Here is a 20,354-nt window from a genome sequence, read left to right on the forward strand (position 1 = left end):
AATAAATAAATAAAACAAATAATAAATAAATGAAAGAAAGGAATAAAATAAATCAATTAATAAAAATAAAATATTTTTCAATAATCTGTAAAATTGAAAATTGTTTTTATCTATTTTGTGGGAAATGGTTTTGTTATTGACTTTTTATTTCTTGTTTTTTTTTGTTATTTTTATTAAATGAAGGAACATAAACCAACCTAGACAGTGATATTGCACCTCGATGTATTTTCCTGTCCCGGGACATGGGTCCTCCTCGAAAACATCGCTCCTTACTTCCACTGTGCAAAACCGGTGCCCGTTGCACCTGCGACCGCAACGTGAAAAAGAAATACATTCCCCATGAAATCTCTGGATTTTTTTCCAGAATTCTATTTCAGCGTGGAATGATACAGTAATAAATCTCGCGTGGTAACAACAAAAAAAGAAAAAGCTCTCAACAAACAAAAAAAAATACCCATTTTCCCTCGACTTAATTTATTGCATTCTATAATAGTATAGTACCCACTCTGATTTATTTAGAAAACTTTATTTTGTCACTTTATTTATCATATTAAAAAAAATGAAAATCACCCAAAAATTACTTTTTTGATTACTGTAAAAATAGTACTAAATAATAATAATAATAATTTCAAGTTAATTTAAATATTCTCGTGAAAATATTTTATGATTCACTCTTCGCGGACGGCACATTTATATAAAGTTATTATTGCATTGCAGGTTATATGTATATAGCGACTTGAAAGTTGTCTTCATTAAAGAAATAATCGTAATAATATGACTTTGCCTTTGGAGAAGCGTGACATAAAGGTTAGATTAAACAATAGAACTGAGGTTAGCGACAGTGGGTTGATAATAACAGTTTTGAGACAAAAGCACAGTAGGCATTTGAGATAAGTAGCCAATTTTCAATTTCGAAACGAATCCACTTATATTATAAATAAATATATAGAAAAAGAAATTTCCCAAGTTGAAAATGTGTTCTTAAAAAAAAAATGTGCAAAGAATAAATCTTGTTTTGATGAAGGAAAAGTATATTATTTATAATAATAAAAAAATATTTTTTAAAAATAATATTAAAAATATCAATATTTTCTTTTCAATTATTTTTAAAAAATATTTTTATTATTGTTTTGAAAGAAGTATAAAGCGTGTTAGATTATCTAAAATTTCAAGTAGGTAATTAAATTCTAGTTTTAATAATTTTATATTCAAATTTCAATATATGTATATATAAATATATACGCGCAAATACCGCATGTGTGTACATTGAGGGATTTGCATTTCTGGCAATGAAAGGTTTACCGTTGAAGGGTGAATTATATTCATATAAAGCAAAAACATTACCCATTCCCTCGGATTTATATATAAATATGATGTGATGATTAAAACTGTCATATTGCAAAATCAAACACAAAGATTTACTTTCCTTTTTTTTTTTAATATACGGAGAATTTTTTTTTACGTCAATTTTCGAAATTGTATACATGATTTTATCATTTTATTTGAAAATTGTAAACAGTTGACGGTTTTTTTTTTAATATTGATTTTATACACCCCTTTCGTTCAAGTGCATTTCTCTCTAACCCTTTCCTGTCTGGCAGGCAAAAAAAAAAAAACAAATTAACACTCCGTGAAATATTTATACTTGGTAATTCTTTTTTTTATTAAAAAAAAATGTAATTAAGTTTTAAATTATTTATTTCAATTTTTATTTTTCCATTTCTATATGAGAGTAATTTTTTAAATATAAAAAGATAAATTTTCATGTAAAATTGTTACATGACAAAAAAGTTATATATATATTTTTTTAAATATCTGCATAAATGCCTTGTAATGAAATAATAATTGTTGAATATAACTGAATTTTGAAAATATTAATTATGGAAAATTATAATTAAAAAAAAAAAAAATTGATTGATATCACGAAATTGAGGAATAATTTGCGGAATTAATTAAAATGTCAAAAAAAGGGAAAATTTAATTAAAAAACAGATATGTGAAATGTATACATGCAAAAATTGTTTAAACTGTTAAAATTTATTTCATGATAATGGACATAAATTTAGGTGAAAAGTTAATTTCCTTTTTTTTGATGAAATTAATTAATTTTCAAAACTAAAATTATCAACTTTTTTTTTTGATAAAAAATGGAAAATAAGTATCTAAAAAATAGAAATTGAAATAAATATAAATAATTTATTTTCAAGTCAATTAATTTATTGAAATTTTTTTTTTTGAAACTAAAATTTCGTCTTTTTTTTTTGTTGTAATCTTGATTAATTTATGACCCCCTCTTTTTTCTGCACAATTTTTCATTGTCGTACTATTATTGCAAGGATTTTCAGAGTTGAAATGTACGCGCCAAGTAATGCGTCATGATTATTGAATTGACAGTGACCCTCGTAAACAGAATTATCACCCCCTGATGCTTTAGCCAGCCGGCTTTAAAATCTTTTGTGAGTGTGGAATTATCGTCGACGAATATATATATATATATATATATATATATAAAAGCGAATCTGATGGGGGAAACGAGTTGGAAAATGCTTGTAAATCATTGCCCGATGAGTTGTCTCGGATGGACGCGCGTCGTTGACGTGCCACACCAACACGCACTTTACCTACTTACAATTAAAGAGAGACGGAAATTTGCAAAATTATTTCAAACCCTCCCTCTTGTATATTTTGTTATTTTCGCGTAATAAACTGCGAGCAACAACGTTACTAATTGGACACTAAATGAAAATGCGAGGGAGTCTGATAAATCAAAAGGCGTAACTTGCAGGCAGGGATTCTGACAAATGAATTCAGAAGAATTATTCAAGTATTATAAAACCATCGCTTTCGGGATTAACGCGTCGAACAAAAATTCAACTTTTTCAGATCGTAATCCGTCTTTTTTTTTTTTTTTTTTGAAACTTCCCCTTCCGCAAGTAATCGCGATTAGCAAAGTGCCATTAACGAAAAGGCATAAAAACTCTAAAAAAAAAGAAATATTTTTCTTTAGCAAAGAGAAAAGGGTGTAAATATTTCCTGATACTCATTAATTGCAATTTTGAATCGAATTTTATAAGCCCAAATTTTCATTTTTTATTTAAATGCCATGAGGAAAATTTTTTGAAACAATGAAAATTTGGACTAAAATTTTTTAAAGAATACTTATACGAAAATTTGTTTTTTCTTTCATCTCCCATCCCCTTGGAAAAATAAGTCTAGACACGTGAGAAAACTAGTTTGCTTAAGATTTCCGTATTTTTTTTTAATTGTGTGAAATTTACACGTGAATCTGTATGAAAAAATTTTTTTTTAGGCCTGTAATTGTTTGAAACGTAGATTTACAAAAAAAAATATATCTTTTTACGCATGAATTTTTACGTAAATGCGCATATTTATACTAGTGGAAAAAATTTTATAATTCTATTTTTTTTTATACAATGCATTCAGAAACAGTTGCACGAGGGAAAAATAAACGAAATAAAAGTCTCGTACACTTGAAAAATATATTTTTTTTATATATATATAGAAAAAACAACAGTTTTACCTTTATTTTACAAATACGCATATTTGTTTGTTTGTTATTTTGTTTTGAAATAAAATTAAATATTATGTGAACATGATAGTGAATATATTTTTTCAAAGAGTGTGTGGAAAAAAAAATTTCTTCTTTTTTCTTTCTCATATTTCTATTTTCAACGAGGAAAACGTTGATTGGGTTCAAAACGATTTCACTTTTTTTTTTTTTTTTTTTTTATTTTTTTAAAAAATATATGTTACCTCATATATTCATATCCATGGGAGAATAATGAAAAATCGTACAATTCCAATTAAATTTTATGAATAATAACAATTTCGAAGGGTTAAAAAAATATTCTACAACTTCACTGGTGTAAACTTTCAAGTTTATTGATTTTTTTCAACTTTTTTTTTTTATTTAGTAATTTGCCTATATGATCTTTTTTTTCGCAATATTTTTATATTTATTAAAATTTAATTAAATTAATTTTCTCTTAAATTTATTAAAATTCAATAATTTTAATTATTAATTTTCGTTTAAATAAAAGAGATTTTTTTTAATTTTTTCAAAAAGTATTTTTTTAATTTAAATTTTTGTCCAACAAATTAGAAATGGAATATAATTTTTACGATAAAATTTTTTTGTTTGAAATGACGGGAAATTTTAATTTAAAATGGAAATTTGTTTTTTTTTATCTTTTTCTTTTGCTGCGTTAGTTTGTATTACATGAGAATTGTAATTAAAAAGGATTTTCAAACGTGAGAAATTCTATCTTCAAAGCAGCATCGAATAGCTTTTTAATCGTCACGTAGCTGAGATTTCTTTGTAGAAACCGACACTACGATCGTGATGGGTTAGATATATATATATATACACACATTGCGCTCTTGAACTGAATTGCAAAGTGGGGAGGAAAAAAAAAGAAATAAAAAAAAATATATATAAATAAAATAAAAGCCGAGTGCAGTTTGACGTTGCAAACACAAGTGTTTCATGACCCAAAGTCACGCACATTGAGAATCTAAAATTGACGCTCCCGCTGTGGTAAATGTGATCTCGGAACGAGATTTCAAATCTGGGATATAAAAAACCAGTTATTCATTCATTTTTCATATTTTTCAATGGTGTATATGTATATATATATATATATAAATTCGTTATTATTGTCGTTTTAAAAGCAATGTCGCGCTTTCATCAACCAAAAACAATTAAACATCCTTCGCGAATGTCCCACAAGTCAAGCAACTAAAGCCAATATTCTCTCTTTTTTTTATGAACATCATCAAACAAAATTGTTTTTCTCTTTTGAAATTCAACGTTGCAGAATTTTAAATAACATCAGCTTTTAATGAAAAAGATTTTTTTTTATTTTTTTATTAAATATTTAATAACAAGAGAAAAAAGAGGGGGAAATTTTTGATTATCTTTCTGTTTTTTTTTTCTATATTTACATTTTTTCCAAAAACTTTGAAAAATGGGAAAATTAATTTAAAAAAAAAATAGCGCAATTGTTTCTGAATACATTTTTTTGTTTTTAATTATTTTACATTTAAATTACTTGTAGTTTTTCCATCTAGTATATTTATTATGTATAATAATGATGATAATACCTGTTATTAAAAAAAAGTAATAATAACAATAATTTATATTTCGATTAATATCGAAATAATTATAAATATATTTTTATATTTTTTAATTTTCTTAAATATTTTTTTTACAACTATAATTGACTATATTAAAGTCAATCATAATTATTTCTAAAAAGTATTTTTTTATACTTTTTCCCAATTAAATTTTTTTTTTATGATCTTAAAATGCTTTGTTAATAACAAGATGTTCCTTCGATTTATCGGCAGTTTTTTTCTATTATTTTTTGAATTCGTAGCGATCTTTAGGTGTACCTACCTAAGGAATTTCTCGTTCCTAGTGTTACGCGTATATTTTACACACAAAACTGTAAATATATATATATATGTATATGTAAAGCGTAAAGCCCTTAACAGGAATTTCCCAGGGGACGACTTTCCTCACTGTAAATGGATGATTTACAGTACTAATTTACACAGACTGACACAAGCTGGCCTTTCGTTGTCACATTCCAAAAGAAAACGAACTCCATGGCAGTACACACGCACAATTTAAGCTGAATCTATCGCTAGAGGGTTTTTTTTTTTATTTTCTTTTTTTTTTTAAAGCACGTAATGCGGAGCAATTGTCCTTTTTATTTTTTTTCTGCTATCTTTTTTCTCGAAAAGAAGGAATTTTTCACTAATTGCTCAGTTATTTATTTTACAATTTGAAAAAATAAACTTTGACTTTCGTTTTGTAAAAATAAATTGAGTAAATCGATTTTCAGTTTTTTTTCCGAAAAATTTAAAAAACAAATTTATAAAATTATTACATTAATATTTAATTGAAATATAATTATTATTTATTTTCAAAATATTTAATTTTATTAAAAAAATATTTGAAATTTAATTGAAAAAGAAGAAGAAATGTTTTCATATAATTGATCATAATCTCCTTAAAAAGCTCTTGTGATAAATAACTTTTGATGTAGTGTGAAAAAAAAAAATATATATATTGAAAACACCTCGTCACTTTTTAGTACATATACAAAAATTGGATGTTCATCAACGTAATGGACGGTTTGTCATTTTTTTTACACGACATGCCTTAAAAATTTATATAGAAATAATGTCAGATAGATTGGCATATTTTTAGCGTCCTTTCAAAAATTCATAATCCATTTCAATATAAAGTTTTATACTAAATATTACCACCTCAATCTAGGACATTCGATTTAATAATTTATTTTGTAATTCAAGTTTTTTTTCCATTTCAATTATAGAATAGATATATTTTATTTTCATTACAAAATGAAATAGTAACTTTCAATTATTCATAAATATCTCTCTTTCTTTAAGAGAATAAAGATAGCAGAAAGAAGAAAATCGGTTAAATTTACAGTATATAATTTTTCAATGTAAAATGACATTTTATTAGTTGAAAATTTTTAATACTCATTCTTTTTTTTTGAAAATTCAATTTTAATAAAAAATTACATCTTTTTCGCTGAAAATAACCGAATAATTTATATATTTTTGTCGAGTAAATTAAATGAAATGAAAAAATATTTCTTTTTTTTTGTGCGATATTCAAATTTATATTTAAAATAAGAACAGAGGATAATTGAATAAAAATGTCATTTTTATAAAGTCTGGTGTGATATATATGACAATTAAAAATTGTCTCAAAGAGATCATTTTTTTAAAAATAGTAAATGAAACCGATTTTTTAAATTTTCAACCACTTTTATTGTATATGTGAAATTAAAAATAGAATATATTAATCATTAAAAATGGTTGAAAGCTTTTAATACTTTTTTTTTTTAATCCCATGTGGTTTTTATTTAAAGATTTGTCACAATTACGATTATTGTGATTTAATGTCGGGAATAATTAATTTTCATGATGACAAAAAAGGCAAAAGTGAAACATTATGATGAATTTTTCGACTGGCCATTTGTTAATACATCATAATGTCATTATAAAGAAATTTAAAAAAAAATCGTAACTGTGACATTTCTTTAATTTTATATTTATAATATAAAATATGGTAAAAAGCATGCAAATTTTTATTTTTTTGAGAGCAACATTTTTTTTTTTTTTTTTGGATATTAATATTTTGATATTGGGAGTAAGGATTCGCGGAATTTTATATATTTTTGTTCGATATAAAGAGTCCAAGTTTTTCAACCATTGACTGGGATTCATTATTTCCAGTTTTGCATTTCTCTCTTTACAGCATCCCTTTTTTTCCTTCGAGTAAAATATTCCTCGTGTATTCACTATCCGCGCTTGTTCGTGATTGGAATACTTTTATGCGTCAGCTACAAAGTCCCTTTCGTTTAATCCCAGTGGGATTAAACGAGTTTCAGTAAGACGTTAAAGCGAGGAGAAAAATGCAATGCTTGTTTGTGTGTTACAAATTTTCATTTTTATACGTGATCTTCTCACGGGTTTAAAATTACTAGAAATCATTGGTTTATATTATTACTATACTAACAAGAAAATTTATTCATTTTTTTTTAATGACAAAAATTTTAAGAAATTACAATTTATTATTTTTTTTTTCATGCAGGGGAGAAAATTATTCAAATAATGTGATTTAAATTAATATTTGTTGATATTAAAATATTTATTTTATTTTTGTAACATTTAATCATTTTTTTTTTTGCATCTAAAGCATAAAAATATTTCACAAGAATTTAAAACAATTTTTGAAAAAAAAACCGAGAGAGAAAACTTGGACTTGTTATATTTTTGTTAATTAAATTTTTTTACGTAGGAAAATTTTAGGATTAGGTTTAATTGCGTATGGGAGATATGGAAAAACTATAACACAATGAAAATGTTATTTTTTTTTAACGAAATGTAAAAAGAAATTTAAAAAAAAAAATACAATTTAGAAAATTAATTTTTTAAAAAATGTTTTAAAAAAATGTCTACGAATTGTATACGAAGTTATACAAAAGATATTTAAAATAAAACTTAAAAAAAAACTAAAAAATTAAAAATTTGTATATATATATGAGATGAAAAGTATATTTGCGTGTATGTGAGAACATTCAATGTAATGAATTTTTAGCTTGTGGATTAATATTGCCATTAAATTAATTAACTGCAAGTTATTTGCTGTTTATAACGATGATTAATTTCATTCATAGATATAAAGATTACAGGCATTTTAAATAAACAAAAAATGGAGTGAAAAAATAAAAAGTTAAAACAATTTATATCGAGAAACTCGCTACACAACATTTTTGTCCTTTTTCTTGTGTGTGGAAAAAAAATATCTGCGGTATGTTTGTCTCTTAGAAAAATTATACGAGAAAATAAAAATACAACGCGGAATGTTAGATATACTAATATTTTTGAAATTAATAATTATCACAAATATTATAAATGTTATTTATCAGTTTTAAATTAATTTCAAGATTTGCAAGCGTTAAAATTTTTTTTTTTTTAATTGTGTTTTTCGATAATATTTAAAAAAAATATAGAAAGTATACAAATATAAATATTATTAAATAATTCATGCATGTATTAAAATCTACAGAGAAATAATGAAAATAAGATTAATGAAAAATCTAAAAGCATGCAATTGACAAGAAGTAACGAAAAAGATGCAAAGTTATAAAAAAAAAAAATTACAGTCAATCGTTTCGAAAATAATTTTTCATCTCAACGATTTTACCTTTTCTACAAATCATGTTCTAAAAAATTTCCCAATAACGACGAGACACTATACTGTTCATTCCACGCAAAATAGTACAAAAAAAAAATTAATAGAAATTCGAGAAAGAGTTTATTAAATTTACAAATTATTAATTTCATCTGACATAATATTAATTATTAATTAATTTTACTTAATTTCACCTTATTAAATTAAATATTATTATAAATAATAATGAATTATTATGTCAGATGAAATTAATAATTTATATCATACATGTATATTGAATACTATTTAAACTAATTAAAATATATCTAATTAAATATATATAAAAGTTATTGATTTTCTTTCAATACATAAATTTACATTTATTAAAAAGGGAAAACTCTTTCTAGAAATTCTGACAATCAATTAAAATTTTATTTAAATCACAAAAAATTTTAATAACCAAAAATAATAACAATCAGTAAAAAAAAATAATAACTAGTCAGAGGAAAAAAGGAAATTTTTCATGCTGGAATTATTAAAAGAATAACAAAAAAAAAAAAAAAGAAAATTTCATACGATTATTGAAATTTTACTTTACTATATTACTTATACGAGGAAAAATAATAAAATATGTAGAAAAATGTATTGACTAAATATTTCTACAAATTTTTTGTTCAAAAAAAATATTTAAAAAAAAAAAAATAAATTGAACACATATAACTATAATATTGATTTTCTCTTATATAAGATTCTTTATTAAAATTCCTGTATGAAAAATTTATTTATTGTACACGTGATTTACATCGGAAAAAAAGAATACCAATCAGGATACTGTGTTGACTTTTTTTTTGGGGAGAAAAAAGAGAAAAATTCAGTCACTTATTTGATCTTTGAATTTCTTTCTTTCTTTTTTTTTTTTTTTTATCGCGAGAGACATATTTTTACAAATCCAGTAATTCACGGTGTACATATTTTCGCGAGACGATCAAACAGCGAGTTGTGAAGTTTTCTCTCGATGCAAAAAAGTTTATTCAAAAGTTATTTTGCGACGTCTCTCGTAAACTCGTGGCACGAGTCGCGCGCTCTATGAAACTTTTTAAATACTTTTTTTCTTAAATTGTACCCTTCTGCATAATAATCCAACTTTACAAGATTATCATTTTTACGCGACCTTTTTCTATATACATATATATACCAAAAGAGGCGAAGAAAAGAATATTATTGTTCGCCTTTTTTGTCAATTCAGCAAAAAAATCTTTTTTCTTTTTTAAATTTTCTAATTTCTTTAAATGAACAAAGATTAAATCGATGATAAAGTATACGTAAAAATTCATTTAATTAAAAAGCTTGAAATTTAGTTTTTTTTTTCTTTTAGCTTGATCTACTTTTTTTCGAGTTTCGCAAAAATGTTCTTTCGTTATGAAATATTGTTTGTTATTAATTTTGATGTTAATTTAAAATTTTTGAATATTATTTTCGGTTTTTTTTTCTCTTAAATTTTTGACCGTTTGCTTTCCAATTTTGTAAGAAAGGATAAAAAGAGATTGTTTTTTTATCCGAACATTTCTCATCCAAAGAGAGTGAGTTTCGGGAACTTTTCTCTTAAAAAAAAAGAAGTCAATCATAAATAGTCCTGATCGTTTTTACTTTTTCTTTTTTTTTTTACTCTTTCGACGATTGTAAATCACGTGCATGTGCAAACATTAATAATCTTGTAACTGGAAAATTTTCCCAAAAATGTGACAACGCCATTTTAAAATCTCGTGGATAAAATTCTTTCTTTTTTCTTCATCCCCTATGGGAATTGAACCCTCGATGTAAAATTTACTTGAGCGGAATAATTTACAACTAGACCAGAAATTAAAATTTTCTAATTTATATAATTAAAATAATAATTAAAATACTGTAATTATTAACAAAAAGTAAATTGTTGTATTGTTACAGAAAATAAAAATGGCGTTGCCAATTTCTGGGATCAACCTCTCGAGGAGGAATTTCTGCTTCTAAAAATCAAATAAAGAAAAATTAACGAAAGGTATGTGTATATATATATATAAAAGAGAAAAAAACGAAATGAAAAGAGGTATATTCTAGATTAGGTTAGGAGAGGACAATGGTTTTGAGGGTGTGAGCGGTTTGGAAAAGATTGAAGGAAATAGAGTGGATTTCGCAGCAGATCGGGAGGGATAGAGAAGTAGCGCTGACTCGGCGATTCTCTCTCTACCTGAACCGATCCACTGCCAATACACGCTCCAATGGTCAAGCGATTGGCCAGTTCGCAGGACCACGTGAAGCTGTGTGCTTCACCACTCCATTTCTTGTTTTTTTTTTTTTTTTTTTCATCTCAATCCTTACTCTTTATTTCTTATCGTAGAGAGATTTCAAGGGGATAGTTCTAACTATATATATATGTATTATAGTATATATGTAGGGGGAAATGGCATCGATCGAATCTCGTTTTAGGCGTGCTCAGCAAAAGTCACTTGATTCACGAAACTCTCTACTGCAATTCAGGATAAGAGCTGCTATATCCTATCTCTTAAGAGATGCAAGATTTATTATTAGTTTAAAACCGCACTCAATTGCTCATTAACATAATTAGACTTTGCAGTGAATTCCATTTTGCCGAAATCATCATTACTATTCGTTATTTAAATTTTATTAATGGTCTTATTTGATTTTGGAAATTTGAATTTATTATACTAAAATGAATAATTTTTTTCGTTTTTAGTTTGTCATTAATTTAAATTAGCAGATGACTTTTTCACTCTAATTGAGATTAAAGTGAGTAATAATTGTTGAAAATACAAAATAATTTGTATAAACTACAAACCAGATTTGTTAGTTCTATATTGACAATCCGGTTACTAGATTTAACAAATTTTTTTCTCCTTGTATTTAATTTGTTAGTAAAAAAAAAAATTGTAAAATTGATTTGACATTTATAAATTAAACCTGAAACTTGTGATATTTTTTCCTCTTTGACGTACATGGTTAGTAAAAATTACAAATGAACACTAATAAAAAGCCGGCAAAATAAAATGATGATCTTGCTTGTAAATATTTGAAAGTGGTTACCTAACATATGTATACATATACATTTTACGAGTTATATTGTAATAAAAAGTAAATTGCAATATAAATAAGACTTTATGTTACAATATATTTCCTTACTATAGACCGTTATTATTATCCTCACTAATGAATTAGACCGAGAATTATGATTTTTAATTTTATAAATTCCACTTAATATTTTTTTTTATTGCAAAAATTTTTATATCAATATTTCTTGAATAATTTTTTTTTTTCTAATATTCTAATTGAAATTTTTCCTATCTAATGATGTAAGATTTTAATTAATTTTATATTTTTCCATGTCTTCATATATTAGTAATAATTTTTCCCTTATAGTGAACAAATATTTCAATTCTGTCGAATATCTTAGTAATTTTTTTTTTATTAAAGAGTAAATAAGATTTTAATTAACCATTTTTGGTGTAATTAATATTTTATTTCCTAGTAAGATTATTATTAATAATCTTGTTAAAAATTAATATTATTATTAGAGTACGCAGTTTAATTTTTATTATTATAAATTAAGGTTTTTTTATTAATTTGTAATAATATTTGTGACTTTTGGGAGAGCGCCTCGAGATTTGATTGAGCATTATATTTAAAAAAGAATTAAAAAAAAAAATTTCTTTTTGTAGTTTAGCTATTATTTAGTTTAGTAGAATAATTTGAAAATATATAATATAGCTTACTTGTTGTAAAGGACTCGAAAAGATTTTTGCGACATGCAATTGACACTCCAATCAGTGTTCCCGTGTTCGTTGCATATCGTTATGGAGAACCTTCCATAGTTCGCCCTTATGAGGTGTATCAAATCTCCCTCTTGGCATTCTATCCGCAGTGTTTTGCTCTCGCAAGCGTATGCTGTGTCGTACCTCTCTGCAAAAAGCAAAAGCAAAACTTCATTATATATAGTTTTCTCAATTAATTTCGTAATCTTGTTTTTCATTAAATTATTTCATTATAAATAAATTAATATATAAAGTTTAGCAATTTGCATTCATAAAAATTTATTAATATCAACAAAATTGTATTTAAAACAAATTTATTTATAAAAACAAATTTGGTTTTTTAATTCAAAAATTTTAAGAACTTTAAATATTGTCTGACTGAAACTGGTTTTTAGAGCTTCTAAGTCTGACTGTAACTTTCTTTTTTTACTAATACTAAATTTACATTTAAATTTCAAGGGAATACTGAAACTTGTCTGACTAAAACTGTCTTTTGCTACTGAAATTTATAGAAATTTTCTAGGTCTGACTAAAACTATCTTTTACTACTAAAATTTAAAATAATTTCGACGTCTGACTGAAATAGGCTTCTGCTACTAAAATTTATAGAATTTTTCAATGTCTGACTAAAGCTGGTTTTAACTACTAAAATTTGTAAAAAATTTGAAAGTCTGTCTTACTTTTACCCCTAACCCCCCCTCCCCAAAAAACGTAAAATAACAAGTATAAAAAATTAATTTCTAAAATATTTAATTAGAATTGAAAAATAATTATTACATTATAATTAAAAGCATGTTTCAATCTCTCTTTCCCTCTAAGGATATTTTTCGGGGTAATAGGAAAACTAACAAGTCATTCCGAAGCGGATAATTAGGGACTTCGAAGCAAATAAACGTCTTGTGTTGTCGCGAGTCACTATATAAAGGACTTATCTCTCGATTCTTCTCTCTTTTCATGGATCTTATCCTCTCTTTCTCTTATAGCTCATAGGGAGGGATAAAAGCTCCTTTTCGAAACGCGGTGTGGACGCGATGACTTTTCAGACTGTCAAAGGAAGTATGAAATTGGACGCGGCTCGGAGGTCGAGTAGTTCACAGGAGGGAGGAGGGGGGGGGGCAAAAGGGGGTTAGGTATATATTTTGCAAAGTGAGTTTGCCCGCTGAGAGAGAGAGAGATAGAGACTCTCCCGCCTTGTAAAACGGTAATAGAATTAAGATAAAGGGATCGTGGAGTGGGTGGTGATGGTGGTGAGAATGAGATGTCGCAAAGACTTTCTCTTCCCCATGCTCTTCTTCGTGGACTATTTGAATGGGGCCAAAATCCCAGATTGTTGAGCCACAACTCTTGAGTTTCCACATAATTCCGCAAAATCTCTCTCTATCTTTCTCTCTCTCTCTCGCTCTCTCTTATGCCCTCGCATTGAGCGCGGGCTTCATTTGCATACAAATTAACGCATTAAAAATTGTTCTAGTTATTTATAATACCCCTTTTCAACGGGCTCTCTCAACCTGTATAATTCATCCGCAAGTCAATATATGACTGCACCATTTTCTTCCTTAATTCATTTATCCTTACAAAAAAAAAAGGAGAAGAAAAATCTTGCTAATTACCATATTTTATCGCTAATTTCATTTAATAATAAATATTTAATATTTTTATAAATTAAAATACTAATAAGAATAATTAATATTAATAGGGGAAAATAATACATGAAAAAAAGTGTAAATCTGCATTGTGGACAAAAATTAACAATTAGATTTCGGTCAGTGTTATAAGCAAATATATACATAAAACGGTTTGAATGAAAATCTTTTCATTGTGAATTATATGCGCTTTAGAGGGTAAAATGTTTTGCAACGCATATGGGAATAGGAAAATATTCAAAATTAGTGAGAGATTCAGCTTAAAATGTTGGATATTACAAAATTTTCGGTAGGCTGCATCTGTTTGTAAAAGAAGTGCATATAATAGTAAACCTGCGGTACATACAGTGTGCGAGTCGCTTTTGTTATACCTTATACAAATTTGTTTAAAATTATAATCGTGTGAGTAAATAATTTAATAAATAATTTTGCAAATATCGTCGTGAGGAAAAAAATGGTAGCATATAATTTTTTTTATTCTCCACACATTAGGTAGACTGTTCTAAAATTTTTAATTATTTCCTTTTTTTTCACTCGCGTTCTAATAAAGAAAGGATTAAAAAATTGATTCATTTTTAAATTCATTATATATGTCTCTAGGTCGTCAGACATTTTTTTAATTGACCCCTCGCCTTTGTTAATTGAAATTATGGCTGGCATTTAATTTTTTTTGGAAAAGAAAGCTAAAGACTCGCAGGACAAATAATGAGAGTTAATATATATATATGGGGATAGAAAAAGGAAAGAAAGGTCTATAATAATTCTGTAAAGGTTCACCGGCGGCGTCGTCGTCGTCGTCATTCTCCATGAGTTCATTAGTTCCATACGAACGCGCTACAATGCTGTTTTAGACCGCGGTTAGGAACTCGAGAGGATTCTTGTTTCTCGTCGTTGTCGTCGTCTGCGTGCACGCGTGTAATCTTTGTGATCGAGGGAAACAGGGGTGTAGAGAGACTCAGGTGCCACAAAAGAGGGTCGTTTCATGATATATCCGAGAGTTTACAATTAACACGTATTCAACGATGCAAAAAGCGAGCAGGCAATGAAAACAGAGCGCGCATCAGTGTTCACACTTATAAAAAAAATTAATAAACAAATAAAAAAAATTATGAATATTAAAACCATTTTATTAATATTATATATTTATTGATAATTATAATTATTGTTTATTTATAATTTATCAATGATTTTATTGGACGATATTTTTTGAAAAATATTGTAATCTCTGTTTTTTAGTTTAGTTACTTTAGTTACTTTAATTACTTTAGTTTTCTTTAGTTACTTTACTTTAGTTTGCTTTGGTTACTTTAGTTGGCTTAGTCCACTTTGTTTAGTTACTTTAGTTTTCTTTAGTCACTTTCGTTACATTAGTTTGTTTAATTTAACTTTCTTAGTTCAGTTAATTTTGTTACTTTCATTATTTTAGTTATTTTCATTACTTTAGTTACTTTCGTTACTTTAGTTTGATTTATTTACTTTAATTTGCTTAGTTCAGTTATTTTTGTGCCTTTATTCACTTTACTTATTTTTGTTTGCTTTAGTTACTTTCGTTACTTTCGTTTAATTTACTCAGTTCAGTTATTTTTGTTACTTTAGTTACATTTAGTATTTTTGTTAATCTTGTTTACTTTATTTAGTTTAGTTTGCTTTCTTAGTTCAGTTAGTTTAGTTACTTTTGTTACTTTAATTTTGATAAATAAAATAATTAATGTCCCTTTAACAAAAATTTAAAAAACTATACAATACTATAGTTTTTCTCCGTTCTATCAAACTATTTTTCTAAAATGGTAAATTCTAAATATATTCATTTATAAGACAATCGATCACCGAAGGGTTAGGACGTAATTAAAATGAATTTCTAGAGTAAAGAAGTCTTAAAAGTAGATCGAGAACACGTAATTGGTGGCGATTCATTTCAAGGTGGCTTAGCGTGTATTAACGAGCTGGAAATTAACGAGCATCGAGACTATAGGTATATATAAGCAAAGAAGAACGAGTTTTTTTTTTTTTTTTTTTTTTTTTTAAAAGACGAGGGCAGTGAGGAAAAGGGAGAATCAAGTAACCCGAAGGACGAATAGTTTAGCTGCTGCGATTGCAAGTAACGTCAGTTGCAAAGCTGGGCATTCAGAATATCCAGACATCAACATGGTTAAAATAAAGATGTCGCCGGAAGCATTCCAATCCCTGAACGTTAATATCGTGAGTAATCGCAACTGTAGAAGAAGCAACAGCAGCAGCAAAGTAATATTTAGTCTCTCTCTCTCTCTTTCTCTTTCTCTCTCGCTTACACAAAGCCTTTGTAACGAAGATCAAAAACTTTGGAAAGTAGCAGGTTGACTGGCAACTTAGTAACAAGTGTATGCCTCTCGGCAACATACAGAAAGAGCGAGAGAGAGAAAAAAATTATTTAATTCACCTTGTGATTAATAGAACTTTTGTTAATTAATCATAAACTTAACTAAATCAACAATTATGTCATTTAATTTTCCTTTTATAGTCGAGAATAATGCAATTTTATTTTAATCATCATCTAAAACATTGCTGTTATTTAGTTATTTAATCGAAAAAAAATCCCAGGCATCGGGAATTGAACCCATGACTCTAGGCCTACGAGTCCAATAACCTAACCACTGAACCACAAACTATCTTTGATATATTCGGATTTAAAAAAGCTTATTAGATCAATAATAAAGGTAATATTTAGATTTAAAAGGCTTATTAGATGAATAATATGGTAAATATTTGTTTTTCTTTTTGTAATTTACTCAATTTCTCCTTTCGAAAAGATATAAAAATTTATTGAATGTGACAAGAATAGTTTGTTCATCATCATAAAAGCTATTGTAATTCTCGTTGAAAAGGGAACATTTTCTCGAATCAAAGAAGATTTCTTTCTTCTTTTTTTGCCAATTGTGGGATTTTCTACGAGATTGAGAGAACATTTTCGATAGAGAGTGAGAGAGAGAGAAAAGTAAAAAGGTGTTAACACGTTGGACAAGAGAGAAGCGTCAGCAGTAGTACGAATCAGACACTAGGGGATCCTTGGTATATAAGGAAGTCTTGTGGTCTCGCGGAAGCTTCTCGATGAGGGAGAGAGAAGGAGAGAAAGAGAGAGAGAGAGAGCGAGAGAGAGAGGAAGAGAAGTGTTCGAATGGACGTCAAGAGCCGTATAGTTTGCTCGAGCAAGACGTACCCAAGGGATCCACACCCGGTTGCGTACATGCTTGTTCCGAATCATTGGATCGCTGAGAATCCATTCCACGTGTCGATATACAGTGCAACATATATATATATACAATCATACAAATACATTGCACTCTACAGGTCTCGGAGAAAACAGAGGTTCTTGAAGAGAAAGAGAAGGAATAATTTTTTTTTTTTTTCCCCTCTCACATATTCTACCACAACCTGATCACTGAGAGAAAGAGGAGAATTGCAGTTTACCATTAATGACTTTGGGTAATAATATATCGGGGCTGCGCCTCCTGCTGCCATGGCGGTGAACTTGAAAGGATTCACCAAACAGCGGGATGTCGGCTCTTAGTATACTCTTAGAATCAAAACCTTCATCTGTGGCCCGCCAACTTTGACCATTGTGTTTCTCTTTCTCTCTCTATATATATACAAAACAAACAGTCCTTCTCATCTTGATAATGTCTTGAGTTGACAATTTCTCATTCTCTCTAATGTTTTCGACATAACATTTCGGGGAGGTCTCTTTTTTTCTTTCATGCAAGGAAAAGAATCATCTTCCGGTTGTGTGTTTTGTAATTAAATATTATTAAATGAAAATTACGTCTAATTATTATTTCCCTCTATATTTATATTTAATTATGGCCCTTTATTATTTTTTTTTCTTGTAGGTGAATTCAGAAGCAGGAATTGGGAGAATTCTTTTTTTTTATAATTATTTTTGCATTGTTGCCGACAAAGGAAAAAAAAGGGTTGCGTGAAATCGGCTGAGATAAAAAGCATTCGAGGACGAGGTTTAAAAATAGAGGATGTAGGGAGATATAATAATGTTACTAGAATTTTGTCTCAATTCTGGTAATTTTTGTTAGAAATGAAATTATTTTTTTTTTTTTTATTCGGAGTAAGAAAGAACCATTTTTGATTCCGGTGTAGGAATTGTATTTTTTTAGGAGGTGCATTGATATGTTACAAGCCAATGTGTAGAAGAAATGAAATGGGTTTGCGAGATTAGATAAATAGGTTCAGTGAAAAAAAAAAAAACGCCCCTCGGAGGATATTGCCGGAAAAAGAAACTTGAATTCTGGAGAAAAAGTGAGATCTAAAGTGTCTTGATATTCACCAGATTGCTTCTCTGTTTAGTCTTTACATGGATATGCGTTTAAAGAAACGACTAATGTAGTTACTGTATTCTTAGAAATGACTAAAATAATCCAGCACTTTGGAATATGTTAAATTTTTCACCCGATAAGAAGAGAACACACACCAGATGTCTATTATTTTTTCAATTTTTCCAAGTTTCCACTTGAAAATCATTTTCAATTTAAAAATTCACATTTTTTTTTAATTTCAAAAAAAAAATTTCCTGTATTTTTATAAAAAGGTTAGTAAAAAATAAGAAACTTTCTTCTTCGCTATTTTCAATTTCCTCATTGTTGGAAAAAAAAAAATGAAAAGTAGAAATGAAATTCCATGATAATTTATAGTAGGTGAATTCTTTGGAGAAATAGAAACAGCGTTTTACGTGAACGGTAGTTTCGAAAGCTATGCGTCTTTGCCTTCTCTCTCTCTCTCTTTTTCCTTCTCTCCATATTCTTGCCAAGCTCAAACCGTGAAGCGCCGTTGGGACGCATAAATCAAAGTCCTCCGAGACTCTGGTTTGTTGGACTCGAGAGGCTTCGTTGCGAAGCGCGAGATTTCTAATTCAGCTAATCCTTTTCTGAGCTCTAATTACGTTTATATCGATTTACGATGAATTCTAGACAAACGGGTGTCGGACATGTTTGTGTTAATATATCGTCGAAAGGCGATAAAATTTTATAGGATAGACAAGAAATGTAGATAAATATTTTTTTGTTTCCTTATACTATAAATAATGTATGAATTGATTTTGTACAAATTTTTGGACTTGATTGTCGTAATTATTTTTTTCCGTGAATAATTTAATTAATTACATATTATAAATATTTCAGTTGATTCACTATAAATTTCACTATAAATTGAGATTATTCCAGTTTATTTATCTCTTTAGGTATAATAATAATAAATAGAAAATATATAAATTAAATGGAAATTAATAAAAGAAATTGAAATTAGTTCAATTTTCTGAAGAATCATCTATATAAATATACGATATTTTATTTAGAGAGGAATTAATTTCAATATGTGTACGACGAGAGAGAGAAAAAAGCAAGTGGAAAACGATTATACACGTGAAATGCCACTTTTTCCGATGTAACTAGTCAACCTTGTCAATATCAGTTTCCGGTGTGTCTCTCTCTCTTGTATGTGAGAGAGTGATCGATGACCGATAGTACAGGACTGACATTTCGTCGAGTGCTTTTTTTTTTTTTTTTTTTATTTAATTTTACAACCTCTTTTACGAAATTACTCGTGTTGAAAGGAAAATCAATTTCTGGTCTCGTTCAAGTAAACACCGTGTCTATATTCATATATTGATAGAAACAATAATCAATCTGCGAATTAAAATCTCCATTTTTTTTTCTCTCTAAAATAGAATTTATTCTATATATTATGATAAAAATTGAAATTTTTATTATTTTACAATTTCTTTATATTTATATTTCTCTATGTTCGAATATAAAACAGATTCTATTAATTATAGACATGAACTATCAATAGTCGAGACATTACAAAAAAACTATAATTGTTTAAATCAAATGCATAGTTAAAGGAGAATTCTAGTTTTATCGATGAACAAAAAAAAGGGGGGGGGGAAATCCAATACCTAGTTTAAAATTGTCGGGGAGAGAACGATGAGAGTGACGTTCGCAGGTAATTCAGAATTTACGTTCATAGCGTTAATTGACACCTGCCAGTAGCAGTGATATTCTCGTACAGCCCTTTCTCTCTCTCTCCATCTCGCTCTCTCTCACTCTCTCTCCCTACTGCAGTATCGAATTACCGATAAATAGACTGGAGCGAATTAAATCAAAGATTTATGCTGATATAATTCGA

The 20,354-nt window shown here is 27.4% G+C and overlaps 1 protein-coding gene and 1 long non-coding RNA gene across 12 annotated transcripts in view; one reads left to right on the plus strand and one right to left on the minus strand.

Moving 5' to 3' along the window:
- LOC127291210 (uncharacterized) overlaps positions 1-20,354 on the plus strand; it is a 248,864-nt gene that overhangs the window by 27,488 nt on the left and 201,022 nt on the right. The window contains exon 3 of the long non-coding RNA XR_007844557.1: positions 10,685-10,775. This is a non-coding gene — a long non-coding RNA (uncharacterized LOC127291210). The remainder of the gene's footprint in view (positions 1-10,684; positions 10,776-20,354) is intronic.
- Positions 1-20,354, minus strand: part of LOC127291197 (latrophilin Cirl-like) — a 332,370-nt gene that overhangs the window by 21,620 nt on the left and 290,396 nt on the right. For 10 of the 11 annotated variants that reach the window (XM_051320149.1, XM_051320158.1, XM_051320151.1 and 7 more), the window contains one exon: positions 12,505-12,691. In XM_051320149.1, coding sequence (XP_051176106.1) covers positions 12,505-12,691 — 187 coding nt within the window. Of the gene's footprint in view, positions 1-197; positions 305-12,504; positions 12,692-20,354 lie in introns of all 11 variants that reach the window. The other variant, XM_051320152.1, reaches the window with a different exon arrangement.

The sequence above is a fragment of the Leptopilina boulardi genome, unplaced genomic scaffold (genome assembly GCF_019393585.1).
Source record: "Leptopilina boulardi isolate dan_hultmark-lab unplaced genomic scaffold, ZJU_Lbou_2.1 LbouV2_126, whole genome shotgun sequence".
NCBI lineage: Eukaryota > Metazoa > Arthropoda > Insecta > Hymenoptera > Figitidae > Leptopilina > Leptopilina boulardi.